A 19,756-nucleotide genomic window follows, 5' to 3' on the forward strand; every position below is an offset into this window, starting at 1 on the left:
CGTCGAACTTGGTTACGAAGTGTACACAAATGTCCGGCCGCACCGAGCAACCGGGTCGCCAAGGATAAGCACGCGTATCATAGAGAGGGGTCGAACCGCGACGCCAGGTGCTCGGGAGTCGGGGAGTCGCTCCCCACCGCTCGGCGGCTTTCGGGCGAGAGGCGACACGCCAGCCCGCTACCCTCGCCGGCATGCGTAGCGTCAGTGCTTTGGCCGCCGCCGCCGCTGTGCTGCCGCCCCCACCGCTGCAGCGCACTTGTACTGCTACCCTCTCGCCGACCATGATACCGGTTTGTTGTTGCTTTCCTTCATTTGCGCGCCTCCTGCAGTGCCCTGCCGTGCGTGTGCGTGTGCGTGTGCGTGTGCGTGTGCTTTTGCCCGCGCGCGCCATTGAATTTAGTGGCTGGTCAACTCTAATATCAGACGGCGATTGAGCACGAATCGTCGCTCGATGTGCTGCTTTCCTTGTTTTGCTCGTCGTGAAAGACGATAACGCGCGAGACACTTTGATGATCGACGCATTTCTCGTAAGGTCCCAACTTCTTGACCGCGACGCGACGCGACGCGACCGCGACGACGAGCAGAGAAGCGATAGCGACGGTGGCGTTTTTTTCTTCTCCTTCGCTTCTAATAGCGCATCGCGCGTGCACTTCGCTCGCTATAATTAGATCGTCGATTACGAAGTCGCGCCGTGCCGTAACGAGCTAAGGATTCGCGCTAGAAAAATATTTAGCTGGCCCCCTTCGCTCCTCGAGATTGCAATTCGAATGGATTGTTCTCGATGACGTTAGCGCGTATACGCACACGAGGGTGCGATGAGTCATGACCCGCGGGACAGAAAGAGAAAGAGAGAGGATGGAACGTACGTGAAAGTGTCGCGTCGAGCACGCACGTGCTCCGCGAGTCGCTTTCCGCGGCGACGACGAGTGCCGGGCAGCTTTAAACTTTGAACCGCCGAGACTCATCATCGCGCGCAGCGCCAGCTTTATCGCCAGTCCGATTGATTCATTAATACATTTTACTTTCATCTCTCTCTCGCTCTCTCTCTCTCTTTCTCTTTCTCGCACTCTGTCCTATACTTAGTCTTCTTGGTATTTTCTAGACGTTGTAGCGTTACACGCTATTAACGTGCGAAAAAAAATTACGGAGAGAGACGGAGATTATCTAACTATCGAAACGGGATATGAAATCTTGACTCAATTACGCTTGACAGTAAAGACGGGCTATTTTTGGTAATGACGACACTGTCTGTTACTCTCTTTCCCTCTCTCTCTCTCTCTCTCTCTCTCTCTCTCTCTCTTTTTGCACATCCGCACATGGGAATTACATTTGGCACGGATTTTTATTCGCATGATTCGAGTCGCGTGAACTGCTTCTCGATGCGGATCGTTGATAAACGAGTGCATCTTGGGAGAGTCGACGTTTCTGTTGAAATTGTAAGCTGTTTTGACTCAAGCGCACACTTGTACCAACGTCAATTTGTATTTTTTGCACGCTGGCACCAAAAAGCTTCGTACTTTCGGAGTACTGCCGGCGGCCTCTTCTGTTTGCTGCACATGCAAAGCATATAATTTCAATTCACGCGTGCAATATCGTCATTCTGAAAGCGGCGAAAAATTCACGAACGAAAAGTAAAAAGCTCCTCTGTACTTCTTACGCTATTGTCGTTAAAGACCGGCTGACCGATACGAAGCGACTGGATGTCAAAGGTCAAGCGGAGACGTTGATAAATTTCGACTTTTCTTTACGCCTTCTGCTGTATATATTTCACAAACCGTCGTGTTTTGTTTGTTTCCGAAGTCAAGTCAATTAAGAGATAACAAAAGAATACAGTAGAAGAGGTTCGATCGGCTTTGACATTGGCATCGTCAACCGCGCAAACTACACGTCCTTCCTTTCCTCGTTTACTCAATATCATCTGACCGCGAGATCGCGTATTTTTCTCGGCGAGTGTTATCGAGAACACAAGCATGCCATTTTTTTTCCTTTGTCTTGATAGACACGTTAAACAACCACCGCCAGATAATATAGGTATACGGGCAATCGAGTCTTCCTCTCCGTTGCGTTCTCTTTGTTGGCGCGCTGTTTTTCGCTCCGATGTGCTCGCAATCGCGTCCCATCGCTCTAATCAATTATAATTAGTCAGACAATGCAAATATCGCGATCGCCGGCGAACTCGGATCGTTCGCCGAAGCATCAATTGCCGACGCGCTTTGCATCGCCGTTACCGTAGCGGCTGTTTTCGCGTAAACCGCGCGCACTCGAATTGTCGACTCTGGGACGCATTCAATTTAGTCGTCGCTCGATCCCAAGTCAAGCATGTACAATTTGTAAGAGGCCCTTCGAACGTATCATCGATGGCGACGTCGCGTGGAAACAGCCAAAAGAAGGAAAAGAAAGGGGAAAAAACGCAGCTTCGCGAGTGACATCGAGTGCCAAACGTACGATCGATCGCGAGAAAGAAGTGACGTCGATATTCGCTCAATGAAAGGCCGGAGCTTTCGCCGGACACGTCGACTCGTCGCCACGCGTGCCAATATAAATAAATTATACCGGCAATTCGTCCTGGCAGTGCAGGCGGTGATGCCAGCCCGCGACGTTGCGGGCTTTATCGGCCGTAATAGAGATTGATGCGCCGAGGTGTGCGCATCGCGCACGCCAACTGGCTCGTCTGTTGCACTGCCAGTTGCGTAACGCGGCTGGAACGCACAAGTTAGCCGATTTGGAAGTCGACGCATGGTATGCCTGCGTCCGCCTGGCGTTGAGCAGCGCTCGCAACGCGATCGCGATCGATCGATCAGCGTTTCGAGTTTCCACGATCCCAAAATTTTCGTTCGACGCGCTATAAGCAAATACGCGAGGCAGTAGCGCCGGGCGATAAAAAGAAATCTTTATTGATAAATAATGCGTTGCTTCGAGTGTCACAAGAGAAAACGAATAACACGAGAGATTTATTGGATAAAACCTGTCTCTTCGACGATAGAGAGAGAAAGAGAGAGAGAGAGAGACGTCTTGTCGATCATTATCTGTGACATAATAGGATACAAAGTTAATACATTCTTATTCTCTCGCCAATGAATCAGCTACAATGACACATTGGTTTTCTTTTCTTTGGCTTTCAATTCCTGCGTTTCGTCTCTCAAAGAACCTGTTGATAATCATTTTTATTTGGTATTTATTACTTAAGTGTCTGATAACAATATTTAAACGATGACTATGCGTAGTAGACTTAGTATCTCTAAATATAATTGGCTAAGTCGATTGGACATGGAAATAAATGGAGATTAAGAAAGATACGGCAATTTTGCCTATTAATGATTTAATATAGCTCCATGCACATAATTTGTAATTAAAAAATGTCAACGAGAAATCAGTCCATGAAAAAATGTTTTGTAATTTCTTCCATTTTTCTGAAATTGAGTTTCTTAATACAGACAATTTCTTGTGGCTTCCCCTCTAATCGTTATCCTAAAATAAGATAGTTGACATTTAAAAAGTATAGCTCAACTACATTTGCGTGCCTATAGATTACCGTTAATCCCTTTCTACAGAGATAATGAAAAAGTAAGAATCTTTCCCAGCTCCCATATTAACGATCGCAATAAAATGTAATCATAGCTAAAGTAGATATGAAAACTTATAAATGGCATTCTTAGAGTGGCAATGATTAGTTGTGCAGGCAAACAATTGGAGGGAAGCCACGACAAATATCGTTTTAATAAGGAAAATTAGCGGAATAGGAACGTGTACGTGATTAAATCTAATTGTTGCAATAATGCGACGGATTTGGAATTGCGCTTACCGCGGAAAAGAGCTCGGTATCCGAAATCGCGAGGAAGCTGCGCGCACAGCCGTCGAGTGAGTATCAGCGCGCTACGCGCACGCGGCACGGAATACGGGATATGCCGTCGACACGAGCGCCGGCGACGAGAGCGTTAACCCGTTGCGCGCGCGGAATTGGCGTGCGGCAATCGTTCGGGCTCGAGCAATTAGGCAAAAGGGTATCAGATCTCTTTGGTATCTCTCTCTCTCTCTCTCGCGCGCGCAGCGCTCTGTCTCCCTATATACAGCGGTTCTCTCCTTTCGCGCGCGCAAAGTTGCGCGGCCCGATCGATTGGTACCCTTCAGTGCCAGTCGCAGAGCTTTTTCCCTCTCCGCACTTCCGTTTCCTCTCTCTCTCTCTCTCTCTCTCTCTCTCTCTCTCTCTCTCTCTCCTCGTCGATATGTATAAACGCACTCCTCTCTCCGAGTAAAAAAAAAGAAAAATTCCTCCAACTTCACTCGCGCGCAGAGAGAAAAAAGAAATGAAATGAAATAAACGAAAAAAGAAAAAAAAACGAAAGGCGAAGGAGAAGAACGAGAGAAGTAAGACGTGCCTTTTAATCACGCGAGACACCGCCAGTCACGGCCGCATCCCACCCGTGTGGAAAAAAGCGCGCGGCGATAAAAGAACCCAGCCCGCCGCGTTGGCGAGTCTAAGTCTATCCGGCCGGCTTATCACTATCGTTTCTGCTTTCCGTTGCTCTCGCTTTGTCTCGCGGCGGGCGTATCGCGGCGGCCGGCGCGCGGCTTTCCCCAGGCTTCGCCACTCGCTATGCACCCCCCCCCCTCCTCTTTCCATGCCCGGCAGCATGCCGATCACTGGACGTTGCATCGCAGAAGCAGCCGAGGATCGCCTCGATCGCACTTCGAGAGCAGATGAACAGGCGGAGGCAGGCAAGCACCAAACCTGCTGCAGCCGTTTCCAAAGCTAAGGAGGTACGACTCAACGATAACGTCCGTTTTCATTGCTCACAGCTACGTGCTTTCGGTTGCTTTCTCGCGAGCCTTCGTACCCTCGACCGCTTTCGGCAGACGGTTCCCGGGGATGATCATCGACGCTGCGCTGCATATTTTTCGAACGAGCTATCAGATTGAAATTCAACTCGAAAGCGACACGAGTAGTCAAAACTAGCTTTGGCATGACTTTGATAGAATGGAACGTTCACTTTGATCGAGGCGAGTAGAACTTTCGCCGCGGATTTCGGGCTCTACAGCGCGAGAAAGAACTGGCGCTCTGGTAACGATTAAAGTTCCCTCGATCGCATTTCCGTCTCTGTCGAATCGGACGAACGAACTTTTTCGCTGATCGCGCGATACCCTGAAAGCGGTTTGACATTCCAAACGAAAATATACGCGCCGCGAGTATTCGACAAGTGCCGAGCGGGACAATAGATGTTGCGCCCGTGAAAACGATTCGAGTTGCATAAAGGAGTGCTCGAGCGTTCGGATTGAAGATCGCGCCATCGATTTCTGATTAGTTCATTTGCACGAGAAATTAATTACTTTGACAGCGAGTACAAGCGAACTTGTAATCGTATGAATCGGAAGGCGCAGCGAGTATCCACGGACTCGAAGGAAAGGAATTACATCGAGTTTTAGATTGAGCTATCTATATCTTATCGTGCTACAGACCGTTTATTTTCACATTTTCACACATTAGCGCTTGTTTGAACTTGTCTTCATGCCCAATCTCACGGATCGAAACGTCCCTGCCTAAAATAAAATATCGGCTCCAACGGATGACGTTGAAATGCTAATGAGCGTACGCGTGCTGCAGTTTTCGGGAGCGAGTCGCGTCGGGCAGCGATCGCTGTCGGAAATCCGAGCGAGCGCAAGAGGCGCGAGCGAGTCGGACGAGAATGGCGAGGACGCGGGCGCGCTGGCCGAGGAAGCGTTCAACGCCGACGAGCTGGTCAGGAAGAACTACGAGCTGCGGCACCGCTTGGAAGAGGAGGCTGCCAGCTACAAGCGACGACTGGACACCTATCGGCAGGCGCAGCAGCACCAGGCGGCGCTCGTCTCCCGGCTGCAGGCCAAAGTAAGACGGCGACCTCCCCCGCCGGCTCGGCGCTGAGCAGCGTCTCGATGTTGTTCGCTCCGGCAGGTACTCCAGTACAAGCAGAGGTGCTCGGAACTCGAGAGCCAGATGGCCGAGGCGTCGCTGCCATGCGGCGAGGAACGCGCCTCGTCGGCGCCCGGCCAGCTGATACTCCAGGCCGCTCAGCAGACCATGAGGGAGATGCGCGAGGAGCACATCAACGACTTGGAAACGGCGCTCAAGAGGCTCCACGAGGAAAGGAACAGGTAGGGCTCGCGCCGCCGCTACTTTCGCAAGCCATGAACGCGCGTCGCTGGGCGCAGATCGGATAAGCTGCTGCAGCTCAACGTCAGCCTGAAAGACCAGCTGGAGGAGTCGCACTCGACGAACGAGGCGCTGACGAGCGACCTGCAGAAGCTGTCGAGCGAGTGGGACGCGCTGCGCGAGGAGCTGAGCCTCAAGGAAGCCGAGTGGAAGGAGGAGGAGCTGGCGTTCAACGAGTACTTCAATTCCGAGTACAACAAGCTGCACTGCCTGTGGAACGACGCCGTCTCGCTCAAGCGCCTCTACTCCGACATGAAGTTCGCGACCGAGCGCGACCTTAGCAAGCTGCGCGGCCACCTCAACTCGGCGGTCAGCGACACCGTGGCCGCGTGTAGCAGCACCAGCTTCTTGATGAAGCTTCAGGCGCAGGCGGCGTCGTCCTTCCACTTGCCAGCGACCAAGTCGCCCAAACACGAGGTCGAATTGCAAGCCGCCGTCAAGAAGCTGGACGCCGCGCACACCGAGATCCGGGCCAAGGACGAGAGGATACAGCAGCTCCTGCGCGAGGTATTTACGAGCTTTGTCGTTACTTCTCGTTCGACCGCGCAGTGCATGGCTGATCGACTCGGCTGCCCTGTGCTTCTTCGAGCAGACTGTTAAGGTGGCCTATTACACGCTACGCGCATCGATTAACAATGAAAACCTGTTGCGTCGCCTCCAAAACAGACTAACAAAACAATACGCCTAGCAACGCCATTCTTCTTTCCTATACGGTAGCCTAGTGGATTACAAATATTTCTTCAATTTTTTCCTTCCGATTTCGATATCGTTGAAAACGTCTCGCCCCCCCCCCCCCCCCCCCCCCACCCCCTACTAATATACAAACGCGTGCTGCAGATTTGCCCCATTATTTCCGTAGAATAACCATTTCATCCGGACACAACAGTTTCTGAAGAAGACATTGCCATTAGATATAACGGTAGCATTGCCCTTGAGGGTTTCATCATACGAGTAAAGATATTTTTGCAGCGAAACATTAAGTTTGTAAACTTTCGCGAAAACATTGATATTTTAATGAGACAGGGTGTACATACAAACCTCGAAATTTTAACTACCAAGTTGACCAATTTTAATTACTAATAGAACGTCGAACCGTGTGCAATATATTTATAAGCCAAATGAATTCTGCGCATAATAAATTGAAAAATTATTTTTCTATTATGTACTACTTAACACGTACCGTGCGTGAGTACTATGTACTTGAGCACGCGAACGAGAAACCCATTCCTTTTGAAATTAAGCATATACCTCATTTGACTGATGTATTTTCGATACATACTCCTTTAATGGATCGCTTTGTACATAAAATATTTTTAATTCCTTTCCTCTACAAAAAGTTTATTTTTTAACAAAATATCGCGGATTACTTATATCTGTTTTATAATCGCTGTCGGATTTTGTTTTTTCAAATAGTTATTCGCTGTTCTAAACGTGAAAAGGCAACTTTTATATGGATGTATGTGTTTAGTAAAATGTTATTTTAATGTATTTAATTATTTCGGCAACGGTGATGGATACCAAAGTATTACGCATTATCAAAAAGTATACTTGAAACGATATCTAAAAAAATGCATTCATTAGATCAATAACATTTGAATTTTTTTGCAACTTTTTGACAAGAGCTGGCTAAAAAAGATAATAAGCATCGGACATCATTGTTAAAAATGAAGATGAAATAATCATGAATGCACAACAAGAATAGAATATTAAATGTCTTGGAATAAGCTACTTAGATATTAATGGAGATCTCAGAGCTGCGATATGTTACTACTGACATCATTGTTTAAAAATAATATCAAGGTGTACTCCTCCTCTGTTCGGATAGTTGTAAATGATCATTTCTGACTTTAAGCATACTTTTAAATAGAATGAGTAATATAACTATATAATATTGCAAAAAAATGTCATTTGTTTAATGATACTCGGATACTGGCAGTATATCCGAGTTAAATAACGATGCCGATAAATGCGATAGGCAATTTCTTATGAGACAGGCGAATACGCAAATTCGAATCAATTTTACTCAATACGATTTTCATCTCGTTTATTCTATTGAGCCAATAGTTGCTTGTGTATGATACAGACTATTCCAAGTACTAACACGGCTATTATTATCTCAATTATATCTACCACCACCATAATAGGTGGATCATCATTGTATAAATTGCTGGCAAAGTAATATAGATTTGTCGAGTTCCACGCAATGATGATGCAAACTAGAAATATGTTGCAGATCACACCAGAGGTCGGAGGTTTGAACACGTAGTGTTGTTGCGCGTACTTGTCATCAATACTCTGTTCACATTAAAATCAATTGGAGCCGCTCGAGTATCTCGAAAGTAGTCAAGTAGATATTTCGTGATTATCGATTTCATGACAAAAGCGAAATTCTATATTCATATTATTGTGTTTGTCATGATGACGTCATATACTTCTGACACAGTGATAACAAACATGCAGTAATAAATAGAATCGTCTATTAGAAATAGAAATGGAATTTTAGAGTTATATTTAACGTTTATATTAGAAAGATATCAAACACTCGAGCACACATTTTATTTCCATATACTTTGTCGAATCGGGCGTGACTGAAGGTTTCATCAATTAACTGTTAAAAATACTTATATATCATTCATTAATGATAGTTATTTACTTCTGTACCTACATTCACATAAAAGATGGAAATAACACGCATTTGAAACGATCGCGGCTACTGATGAAAATTGTTGCTTATTGCACAAAGCATTCGCAAACAATTTTGCATTAAAAATCTCTCTTTTAAAATAAACGAAGTATTCGTGATATTAATTTTTTACTTAACATTTTTATGTCTTGCACTGATAAGGTAAATCTAGCTTTGTTTATTGAATTAATCTTTTATCATTATTTGTATATTCAATTTTTTTATTAATTTATTATTGATTTTATATAAAAGAATTATTTAATATGGAAAAAATGTTATTTGCATCTTGATACATCAACCCGTACAGATTACATTGTAGATACTTTGGAAATTACAAACATCAAATTTATGATCAAACTCGCGTTATGGTTTAATCTAATCTGATTCTTTTGTTAGTATTTGATTTTAACAAATTTCCAAACAACATTATTTAAAAAATGTTGTGTTGTTAATCATTTGGTAATAACTCTTGGACTGGACGTTGTTTTAAATTGTACGATAATTAACAAATATGTTGTTTCCGATCCTACAATCTGTTGAAAAAATAAAATTTAAATTATAGCTTGGCATCTATTATATATATATAAAATCCATGACATAAGCAATCTGAAGCCGATTGACGAATTTAAAGTAGTCCTGTAAAAAATTTTCGCACTAGAAGGGAATGTTTTTTAAAGAATTCTGTCACAAAGTTCTAACGACTTTGATTTCCAATATGGTATTACAAATCCTATTTTTATTCAGTGTCTTCAGTTATGTACCAATACCGCTAGAGAACCGTCCAAAGTATACTGAAAACGAAAAGATATTTCTGAAAATCAATACATTCATTTTTAGAACCACAAACATGGTGTACTTTATCGAAATTTATATTATTAAATTTCTGTATAGTTGAGCTCGTCTATGACTGAGTCGAATGTCGTAAAGAAAAGTAAGCAACAAAGTAACTATTTCAAGTGTGATTTGTTAGAAGCAATGTAAAGCTATCGTAATAAATAAAACAACTCGATAGAAAAGTGAATATATTGTGTCAGGCGGTTGATATTGGATTTCAGATTGATATGCTATGCGATAAGTAGTTACTTTGTATTAAATAATAAGTATAGAGTACTTTAATATTGATGAAAGCTACTTAAAACTTTTAAAACTAGAATTAAAAAAATACGCGGAAGTATACACGCCTTGTATCGTTATTTTTCTGAATTGTTATCTCGATGAACTTGAAATTGCAGTAGTATCATCAAGTACGTTGTTATAAAACGTGTAATCTGTTGGAATAAAATTCAATGAATTTTTGATAAGAACAAAATGCGCGAAGATGAAAATTTTGCTAGCTGCCGTATCGAAAATTCAACAATTCAACACCACTTTTAAGAATTAAAATTGCAGAAATCATTACACTCGTTAAAAAAAGAGCACCACCATATTTTTGGTTCGTTGAGTTGTCCGTGACTTCGAGAATCTTTTTGTACGTAAAAAATATGTAAGTCTTTGCAGCAGCATTCGATCTAATACTCGATTTGATCGTAACTTTTCGACAACAGTATTTGTAACGTACGTTGATGTCGAGCATACTTTTAACGAATATTATTCCAGAAATCGTTTTTAATAATAAATTGTAAGCATTTAAAATTATCTCAGTAGTCGAACACTCAGATTTATTTGGAAACTATCTCGCGTTTTTTTTTCAAATGAACATTATTTTCATAGACACAAGTGCTGTGGACACTTGAAATCGATAACTAATCATTTAATCGTCGCGCATACCACGACAGATAATTATCGATGCACTGAGCGCTGCAGTACCGATCTGTTGCCTATAAAAGCTGTTTGAATGCGGAAATAAATAAGAGTAGCAGCAATGTGCTATTGGAAGCTCATAGCAGTACGTCGATGGTACCCAGAACGAGAGACAGAGTGCGAGGGCAAGGGACACGCTGATTCGTCATTGCTCGTTGCAGGTTCAATCTCTGGAGGAAAAGTGCGCGGAGTCGGAAGCCAGCCTGAGCCAGAGGCTGCGCGAGCAAGAAGACGCGTCCGCGCTGCAAAGTGCCCTGCGCGACATCGCGAGCGTGGTCATACAGGACGCCGAGATGCGCGAGCTCGAGCTAGTGAGCCACCTGCACTTGTCACCCGGCGCGACACTGCCAGCCGCGAGCGGCGGCTGCCTGAAACGATCGGCCAGGCCCGCCAGCACGATCCCAGCGTTCGCCGAGAGCACCATCAGCGCCGTGCAGGCCGCCTTGCACAAGTATCAGCTGACCATACACGAGCTCACGGTAAGCCGGTTCGTTCGCTTCTCCGCGGCACCGCGCGTCTAAATTTAACGCCTGGCTCAATTAGCCGAGTCGCGGTTTATTTTCCTGACGGCGGGCCTATTTCCAAATCTCATTTGTCATGTTTGCCCGCTCGATTTATCGTTTACAATCTCGCTGGCATGTTTATCTCAAACAATCCTCGCCGTTGACGCGTCAACTCCTTAACTGCCACTTTTAAATTCGATACACTGCGATCGCGTTGAATTGCGAGCAAAATTTCGCTGGAAATAGCCGATGAGATCGCGCGTTCATAAACATCACAACTCGGCGTTGCTCGAGTTAAGAATACGTCGATCGACGCGCGGCTGATGATCTCGGTGTGCGTTCGCAGGTAAAGCTGCAGACCAGCCAAGAGCAATTGAGTCTCTCTCGTAAGCAGGCTGAAGGACTCGACGAGCGGCTGATCGTCCTCGAAGAAAAGAACGCCGAGCTGATCTCACAAGTGGACTCGCTGCGTTCGCAAAGTGCGCAACTGTCGCAAGAGCGTGAAATCCTACAGAAAGCCTTGGACAGCGCGAGGAGCGACAACGCGCATCTGGACAAGAGCCGTTTGGAAAGCGCGAGCAAGTACAACGGCTTGAGCGCCGATTACGAAAACGTGGCCAAGATCAACATGAAGCTCGACAAGCTGTGCCGCAGCTTGGAAGACGAGAAGACGTACCTGCAGTGCGAGCTCGACCGAGTGAACAAGGACTGCGAGTCGAGAGAAGCGAGCCTCCGGGCCGAGGAGGAACGCTCGAGCAAGCTGCGCGAGGAAATCCTGAGCGTGGCGGAAGAGTTGAACAAGGCTCAGCTGGCGAAGGAGGTGCTCGAGCAGAACAAGATCGAGTCGGAGTGCTACCTGGCTCAGGTGGAAAAGTCGAAGGCCGAGTTGGAGCTGGACCTGGAGCGGCTGATCCTGGTCAAGTCCGAGCTGGAGGAAATGGTCACCAAGCTGCAATCGATTTGCTTGAGCCACGAGCAAGAAAGCGCGAGACTCCAAGATGAGCTGCGTCGCGCCAACGAGGAAAAAACCCAGCTCTCCTCGCAATGCGCTGACCAGCAGAGCGACATGACGTCGCTGAGGAAAGAATTACTGGCCGGCGAGCAAGCGAGAATGAGCTTGGAGAACGACAAGGTGACGCTGCACGAGAAGGCCAAATTCCTGGAGATCGAGAAGGAACGCCTGGAGGTGGAATGCGCGCAGATCAGCAGGGAAAGGGCAGATCTGAGTAACCAGTTGGCAGCCATGGCAAGGAGCAAAGAAGCACTCAACGAGGAATACGTTCGCTTGAGTCAGAAGCACGAGCACACTAAAGACATGATCAACAGGATCAACAGGGACGTTGCCGAGCTGGTGAAGAGTGGCGAGGAAAAACAAGTGCGTATGACATTTCTAATAATCATGCATAAGGCGTCTTTTTCAATGTAACCGTCATTCGCAGATAATACTGGAGAGCAACGACAAAGAAATTCAAGGTCTAATCGAGCTGCTCAGCTCCTTACGTAGCGAGAAGGAAGCCTTAGAGACAGCATTGTTCGACACCACCAGCAATCTGGAGGACACTCATGCCAAGAGGCAGCAACTGGAGAAAGAGAATCAAGAATTGCTGATCAAGCAAGAGAGCTTGAAGAACCAAGTGCATCAGCTGAAAAAGGAAGTGGATCATAGCGAGAAACACGCTCGCGACGTTAAGATGAGTTTAACGCAACTGAGCGAAAAACAGGAATTGGAATTCCAAGCCGTGCTGGCAGATTTGAAGAAGCAGAGCGAAGAAGCCTTGAGGAGACTCAACGAGGAGAAGGACCAAACCAGAATCAGTCTCGAGCAGAAGCTCCAACAGATCAAATCCAAACTGGAGCAGGAGAAGAACAATGAGATCTCGCAGTTGAGTCAGAGGCTCGACGAACTATTACACGAAAAGGAAAACTTGTGCCAGCAACACGAGGAGATACTGTTGAGAGCGGAGAATGACAAACAGCAGTCTCTGTTACTTGGTACGTATCTCCATACTTTACTTTTACTTCTTAGCAGTGGCATGAGTACTAAGTCGATGCGATAACTTTCTAGCTCATCAAGACCAACAAGTTCTGCAAGAGAAGGTCGATTCTCTGCAGCGCGAGCTCGAAGGTGAGAAAGGCGCTTCGGAGCGGCTCCGGCGGGAATCGGCAAGTCGCGAAGAAAAGGATCGCGGCGAGCTGAACAAACTACGAGACGAACTGACTCGTATCAAGAACAGACTAGAAGAATTGAAAGCGAGATCCGACGAGGAGAAGCTGAAGCTGGAGATCAAACTCGAGGAAATAAAAAACGAGAGGGAAGCGGCGATGAAAGAAGTGGAGGAGTTACAGGTTCAGCTGCACGTGTCCGAGGACAAGGTTGACGATATTCAGAACCAGTTGCTTGAGACCAGCAGAAAGCTCAAAGAGGGTATGGACGTTGACTGATGACAAAAAGGGACGATCTTTATGAATGTTCGTTTCACAGCTGAGGTGACAATTGAAAATGCGCGAAAAGAACTTGTGGATGTGCGCCGTCAACTGAACGAATCCAACTTCGAGAAAGACAAATACAGCAGTACCAATAAAGAACTGAGAGAACGTATCAAACACGTGGAAGGCGAGAAACGCGAACAAGCTCGGTTGCTTGAGGAATCTTACCAGAAGCTTGCCGGTGATTGTCTGCTCTTTAAAACATTCTAACCGCCCGAAAACAGTTTTTATTTCCGTAAATTTTAGGGTTGGAAGAAGCAAAAGCAACGCTCGAGTCAGATCGTAACAGAATACAATCGAACGTGCGTGACACCGAGCGTGAGATTCTTCAATTACAGCAGCAACTGCGACTGGCTCAGGAGGAACTAGACAAAGCGCACAACGCCAACTGTCAAGCGCAAAATAACGAGAAGGAGCTGCAGGCTAGACTCAGCAACGAGACCGAAGAACGCGAACGACTTCAGCTTCAACTTCATCAGTTGAGAAAACAGGTACAAGGTGCGATTCGAACGCGTTGTTTGCCACAAATCTAATCAATCGAATCATCGTCGACAGTCCGCAGACTTGGAAAACAATCTCGAACTGACCCGTCAAGAACTAAGCAAACTGCGTTCGCGAATGGACGAGGAAGACGAACGCTCGCGCGGTCGCGAACAAGAGCTGGTTCTTCGTTTGGAAGAGAGTCGTTGTCGCGAGCGCAAGCTCGAGGATCAAAAGCACAATCTGGAGGTTTGCCTCACCGACGCGACGCAACAGCTGCAAGAGCTCAAGGCAAGATTGGGTGGTTCGGAAGGTCGCGTAAGAGCACTCGACGAGCAACTCACTCACATGGAAGCGAGAAAGAAGGATTTGGAGCACAAACTCAGTAGCTTGGTGCTGATGCTGAAGAGAATCGCTGGTGTACAACCCGACGGAAGTCTCACCACGCCGTTCAAACTTTCCAGTCCTACCAGAAGATACAGTCCCGTCCGAAGTATGTTCGTTTCAATGGTTAATCGTGTCTTTGTTTATTAACAGACTCGTTATCCTTACAGCGCAAGAGCACTCCGATAGTCGTGAGCTTATACTTGACGTCGACGTCGAGGCCGTACGGCGGGGTATCAATTCGCTGATGAAGCACTTCATGAAAATCGAACGCGAAAGGGTAAATTTTTACGCAGATACGGATATGATTTAGAAACGCGAAGTGATATTTTTTTTGTTCTCGACAGAACGACTACGACACGGAACTTAAGAGTATTAGGAAACAACTTGCCGAAGGTTACGAGAGCCAAAACAAACTCGAGATCAAGATGAACGCTCTTGTGACCAACATACGGAACTTGCAAGATGAAAAATACGCCGTAGAAGCTAAACTCACGCAGAAACATTGTGTTTTACAACAAATTGTACGTGATTCATTGTTGTGCCTAATCTTTTTTGTTTTGTTTGATGTACTATGTCTCTTTCCATAGAATGAAAAACTGAAAGAAAAGAGCGACGAATGCGACAGACTCAGAGAAAAGATTGTCGCGTTAGAATTGTCGGTCAACAGTGGTACCGAGGAAAAACTTCAAAACGACGTAAGATTTTTCTCATCATTGCGCCACGTGCATTTGATTTCAAATCTCATTTTCACAGGAGAAGATAGAGAGACTGAAGCAAGCGATCGGTAAAATGGAAAACGACAAGCGAATAATGAAGGAGGATATAAACAAATTCGAGAGTCGAGTAACGCAGATGGAAGTCAATCGAATGTCTCTCGAAGGCGACATCCAACGACTTCAAATGATCGTCCAAGACAAGGAATCTACCATTCAGGTTCGTTTTATGTGAATTAACTAATATGTAGATCGAGAAGTACTACTGAGCATCAACAACATTGGCAGAAACTACAAGAACGAAACGAGTCGCAAGCGCGAACGATGAGTAATTTGGAAGAGCGTTGCGCCTCGTTGAAGAGTACGATCGAGCAATTGAACCACGCACTAGAGAAATCAGTGGCCAACGAGAGTGAACTCAAGACTGAGATCAACCACATGCACAGGAATCTCGTCGAAGTCAATGCTCACTCTCAAAGCGACACCGAGAAACTCAAGCAGGTATTGTCAACAAAAATTCATTTGGGCCTATATTTCTTTTAATATATCCCAAAACATAGGAGATTGTTTTTCATCGAATAATGAGATACTTGCACGCTTGCGTCAGACGCGCATTGCGGAATGCGCTATGAATGTTTTAACAGTTCGACCGTTACCAAATTGGACGATGTACAATTCGGAATGGAAATGTGCGCGGGCGATTAATTAACGAGTTGGCTGTCGTGAAATTGCTCAAGGCCTGTATCGCCGTTCGGTATGTCGCAGCTACAAAAGCAGCTGTCGGTGGTGGAAAGCGATCGTCGCGTGCAGGCCGAGCGCTTGGAGAACGTGCAGTCGTCGCTGAACGAGTTGCGTCACGCGAATCAGCTGCTGAGCGATCAGAACGCGCGCTTACAGAGCGACCTGGCCAACGCCGAGGTCGTGCGCTCGGGTCTGGAGGCGCAGTTGCGCTTCGCCCAGATGCCCGGCAACGGCTCGTCGAGCAGCAGCAGCAACAACAAGGACGAGGAGCTGTATCGGCAGCTGCAGCTGGCTCACCGCGAGCGCAGTGAGCTCAAGGGCAAAGTCGACGCGCTCAACGACAAGGTGAGACGCGGTTTCACGTCCAAGTTAAATTTCACGAAGATATGGAAGAGTCGACGGCTGCATTAATAAGTTTTATGTTTTATTTTCCATCGTTTCGTGAACGATCTTTTATATTTTTAACGTTGTTGTATTAAAAAAATGTTCCGTAAAAGGAAATTGCTTGATTTATGAAATTCTTTTACAAAATTTGACGGCGCTTAAAATAGCTTTTTCGTGGCATTCGATTCGATCCAAGATTTAAAAAAAAAAAAAACAAAAAAAAACAAAAAAAAAATTGTCCTGCAATGTCGACAGGTAAAGAACCTCGAGAACGAGAAGCGCCAACTGGAGCGTCAAGTGTCGTGCGCTCGCGCGAGCTGCGTGCGCAGCAAGAGCTACGAGCGCCACGAGCACAGCAAAATGCACTCGGACCTGAGCCACGAGCACTTGGAGCGCGACAATTGCGAGTTACGCCTGAAAGTGAGTCGTTTGGAGTGCGCGCTGGCCGACCGGGAGACGGAGATCGCCAAGCTGCGCGCCGAGCTGACGCACTCGCACTCGCACTCGGATTTCGCGCGGAGCAGCGAGCTGGAGAAATTCCGCGCGGCCCAGTTGCAGGCGCAAAAGTTGCTGGAGGCTCGCGAGCAGAGTCATCGGCATCAGGTCATTCGACTCGAGGCGCAGGTGAGGTGTCTTGCCCATTGGAATTGGCGCGCAGGTACCACGGGATAACGCGTGACGCCTCGGTTGTTGGCTTACAGATAAGATCGTTGAGGGATCAGCTCAATCAAGAGATCAAGCTACGCCAGATCTACGTTCACAAGTATGCATGACTCGGCGACGTGAGAATTAGCTTGCGATCGGTTTGAACGCAGGGTTACAAACGAAACCGTTGTTTTGCAGAAGCTCGAGAACGGGTCGAGAGATGCAGCAAATCCGGCACGCACTGGGCGAGTCGCTGCGCACGGTGTCGCAGGAGCCACGCCTCGACGCCGATCTGTTGGAGCACGAAACTCGCAAGCTCGAGATCAACACAAACGTGCCGCCGTCATTAGCCTTGCCGGCTCCACTGTCGTACGAGCGTCGCTCGCCGTCGTCCTTATTGTAGAGTCCTTCGTACCTATTTCCAACACCGCTACTTTCCTCTTTCATTCCAAGGAGCAGCGTCTCGCATAGTGACGTGCGATCGTTTTCTCTTCTATTCGCTGTGCGTCTCTCCTATTCGTAAGAAGATCATTCGTGAGAATCGGCGCCATTTCATTATCGACGGCAATCGTGTTGGGCACAAATTTATCATTACATATATTCACAGTCGTACTGCTCGCTCCTTCGATTTGTCGTTATATCGTGAACTTTATTTTGTGTTCTTCGTGGTGTCGCTGACGATATTGTGTTCAGAAAAAGAAAACCGTCTATGCGTCGCCAATACAACGATTGGCGTTTGCGTGTATTTGTGATTCTAGTCTGTGTATTTCGTTAGATGATTATTTGTAGTACCGCTGCATTAAGTTTCTACGTTTTTATATCGTTTAAATATGTGAATTTTCCGACCGGCCCATTGGGCGCGTCGGTAGAGATTGTAGACACTGGCGAAGCTTCCTTTAGTCTCGGCTCTCGAGACCAAAGTCAACATACCTTAAAAGAATAATTAGAAAAATGAATGAAGTAAGCTTGTCACGTAGCGAAAATTAGGAAGATTAAAAAAAACTTAATTGTGCGGCAGGACTGCGTCAGTTCTCTCAGAGAATCTCTCGACAAGCAGTCCACGAAATGACCGGTGATTTATGAAAAAAAAGAATATAGTCTAGTCAAAATAAGGAGTAATAAATAAATCTCACTTATATGCGTATGTATGTTCCTTGTTTCCTGTGTCATTAGATGTAACGTACACACTTATTGTTTCCTGTGTTCGTGTTTTCCAAAAAGAAAAAAAAAACATGGAAATCGTCGCTTCATTGTACTTTCCTTGTATTTATATTTCCTTCGTTTGAGAGAATGAACGATGTGGAATAAAAATTGATGAGACATTAACACACATTAATACCGAAAACGTATTGCCTTGATTCATTCAGTCTAAATTACGACTGATTTGACCCTTTCAATCCGACATTTTTATTCATATTTTTGTCATCATTACATCGGATGTTTTGAGGTGAGCATTTATACTTCAATGCCGTTAGTTTATCGTTTTGTTACTGTTTTTTGTTATTCTAAAAAATTATCGAATGAACGGCAGTCAAAAGCAAAAGTGAATCTAGCGGGAATTTCGAATCGTTGATATACTTATCAAAACGAAAATGTTATTCAATCAAATAAACACTCATAGATGAGTTTAGTTAATTGAGAATTTGTGACTCAGTTTGTTTTGCTTTGGGTCTTGTGAGATTTACTAATGTATTTTTATAGGGTGACTAATATTTTTTCGCGTCTTCGCTCAAACTTTCTATATGTTTGAATGTGATAAAAAATAAGCGATTACAGTTTTCCTGCATACTTTAAAAATTGTGTTGTTTTGATTGTTTGTAAGATTTACAATTCTGTTAGTTAGAAGAAATAGTAGGTTGCTAAAGCAATATATTATTTTCACTATCGGAGCGATAAATAATTTTATGAAATCGTACAAACTATGCGTTAAAAAATGGTTTAACTTGAAAAACAATTTTTTCACGGAGGCAGAACCGTAATAAAGTATCTCCATTGGGAACTGCGTCCAGCGGACCACAAGGCTCCAAAGAAGAAAGAAAAATCGCAAGTCCAAACCTTCGATCGTTGGATACAAAACGTTAAATATAACCATCGGTTATTTACGGCACAAGCGGCCGCGTGCGTGCGCGGGCGAGGCGGAGAGAAAGATCGGAGAGGAGAGATGAAAAGCCCGTCTTTCGCGGCGGCCTTGACCGGCTTCCTCGCGAGCGCGAATGAAAATAAAGTGCGCGCGCGCGAGAGAGAGGAGGAGGAAGCAAAGGAGCCGCGCGACATTTGGGCCGCGCCATGCCTAATTTGGAGCTGGTCAATGACGCTGCACGTAGCGCTTTCGTTCGCAATCGACGGCCGTGACACTGGCGCTAGATCGAATACACGATTATGACCTTACTGGGCGAGCAAAGGGAGAGACAGAAAGAGAGAGAGAGAGAGAGCGAGACGCGGAAACATCGTGCGACGAGAATTTCCAATTTCCACTCGCCGATAGCTTTAGCTGCCTGTGGAGCGATCTTTCTTCTGCCCGCGACTGCCAGTCGTTGCCGCGAGCCTTCAAAACAGCGGCTTGCGCGCGTTACGCCTGTTGCGCCGATCGCTCGAGAGATGAATGGATCCGATCGACTCGGCGCTGTCAGTTCGATCGACAGCGGCTCCACTTGGTCAGATCGCAAGCTATCGCGCGTCGGACGAGCGCCCGACACAGCAGTCACCGACTGGAAGGTACGCGAGCAAAGGGAAATTCTGGCCGAAGCGC

At 46.0% G+C, this 19,756-nt stretch overlaps 1 protein-coding gene across 1 annotated transcript; it reads left to right on the plus strand.

Moving 5' to 3' along the window:
• The first annotated feature begins 52 nt into the window (after positions 1-52).
• On the plus strand, positions 53-18,342 carry LOC131670612 (rootletin). Its single transcript, XM_058946332.1, has 21 exons — positions 53-290; positions 4,660-4,758; positions 5,600-5,860; positions 5,927-6,126; positions 6,184-6,691; positions 10,829-11,146; positions 11,517-12,545; positions 12,610-13,162; positions 13,236-13,595; positions 13,653-13,838; positions 13,904-14,148; positions 14,213-14,630; positions 14,692-14,801; positions 14,869-15,045; positions 15,112-15,219; positions 15,278-15,457; positions 15,526-15,738; positions 16,003-16,323; positions 16,618-16,986; positions 17,064-17,125; positions 17,206-18,342. Exons 1-21 carry the CDS (start codon positions 192-194, stop codon positions 17,408-17,410), a joined length of 6,021 nt encoding a protein of 2,006 aa, XP_058802315.1. The 5' UTR covers positions 53-191; the 3' UTR covers positions 17,411-18,342.
• The last annotated feature ends 1,414 nt before the right edge of the window (positions 18,343-19,756 follow it).

Source organism: Phymastichus coffea, unplaced genomic scaffold (assembly GCF_024137745.1).
Source record: "Phymastichus coffea isolate CEN01 unplaced genomic scaffold, Cenicafe_Pcof_1.1 PCOF00112, whole genome shotgun sequence".
Classification (NCBI taxonomy): Eukaryota; Metazoa; Arthropoda; class Insecta; order Hymenoptera; family Eulophidae; genus Phymastichus; species Phymastichus coffea.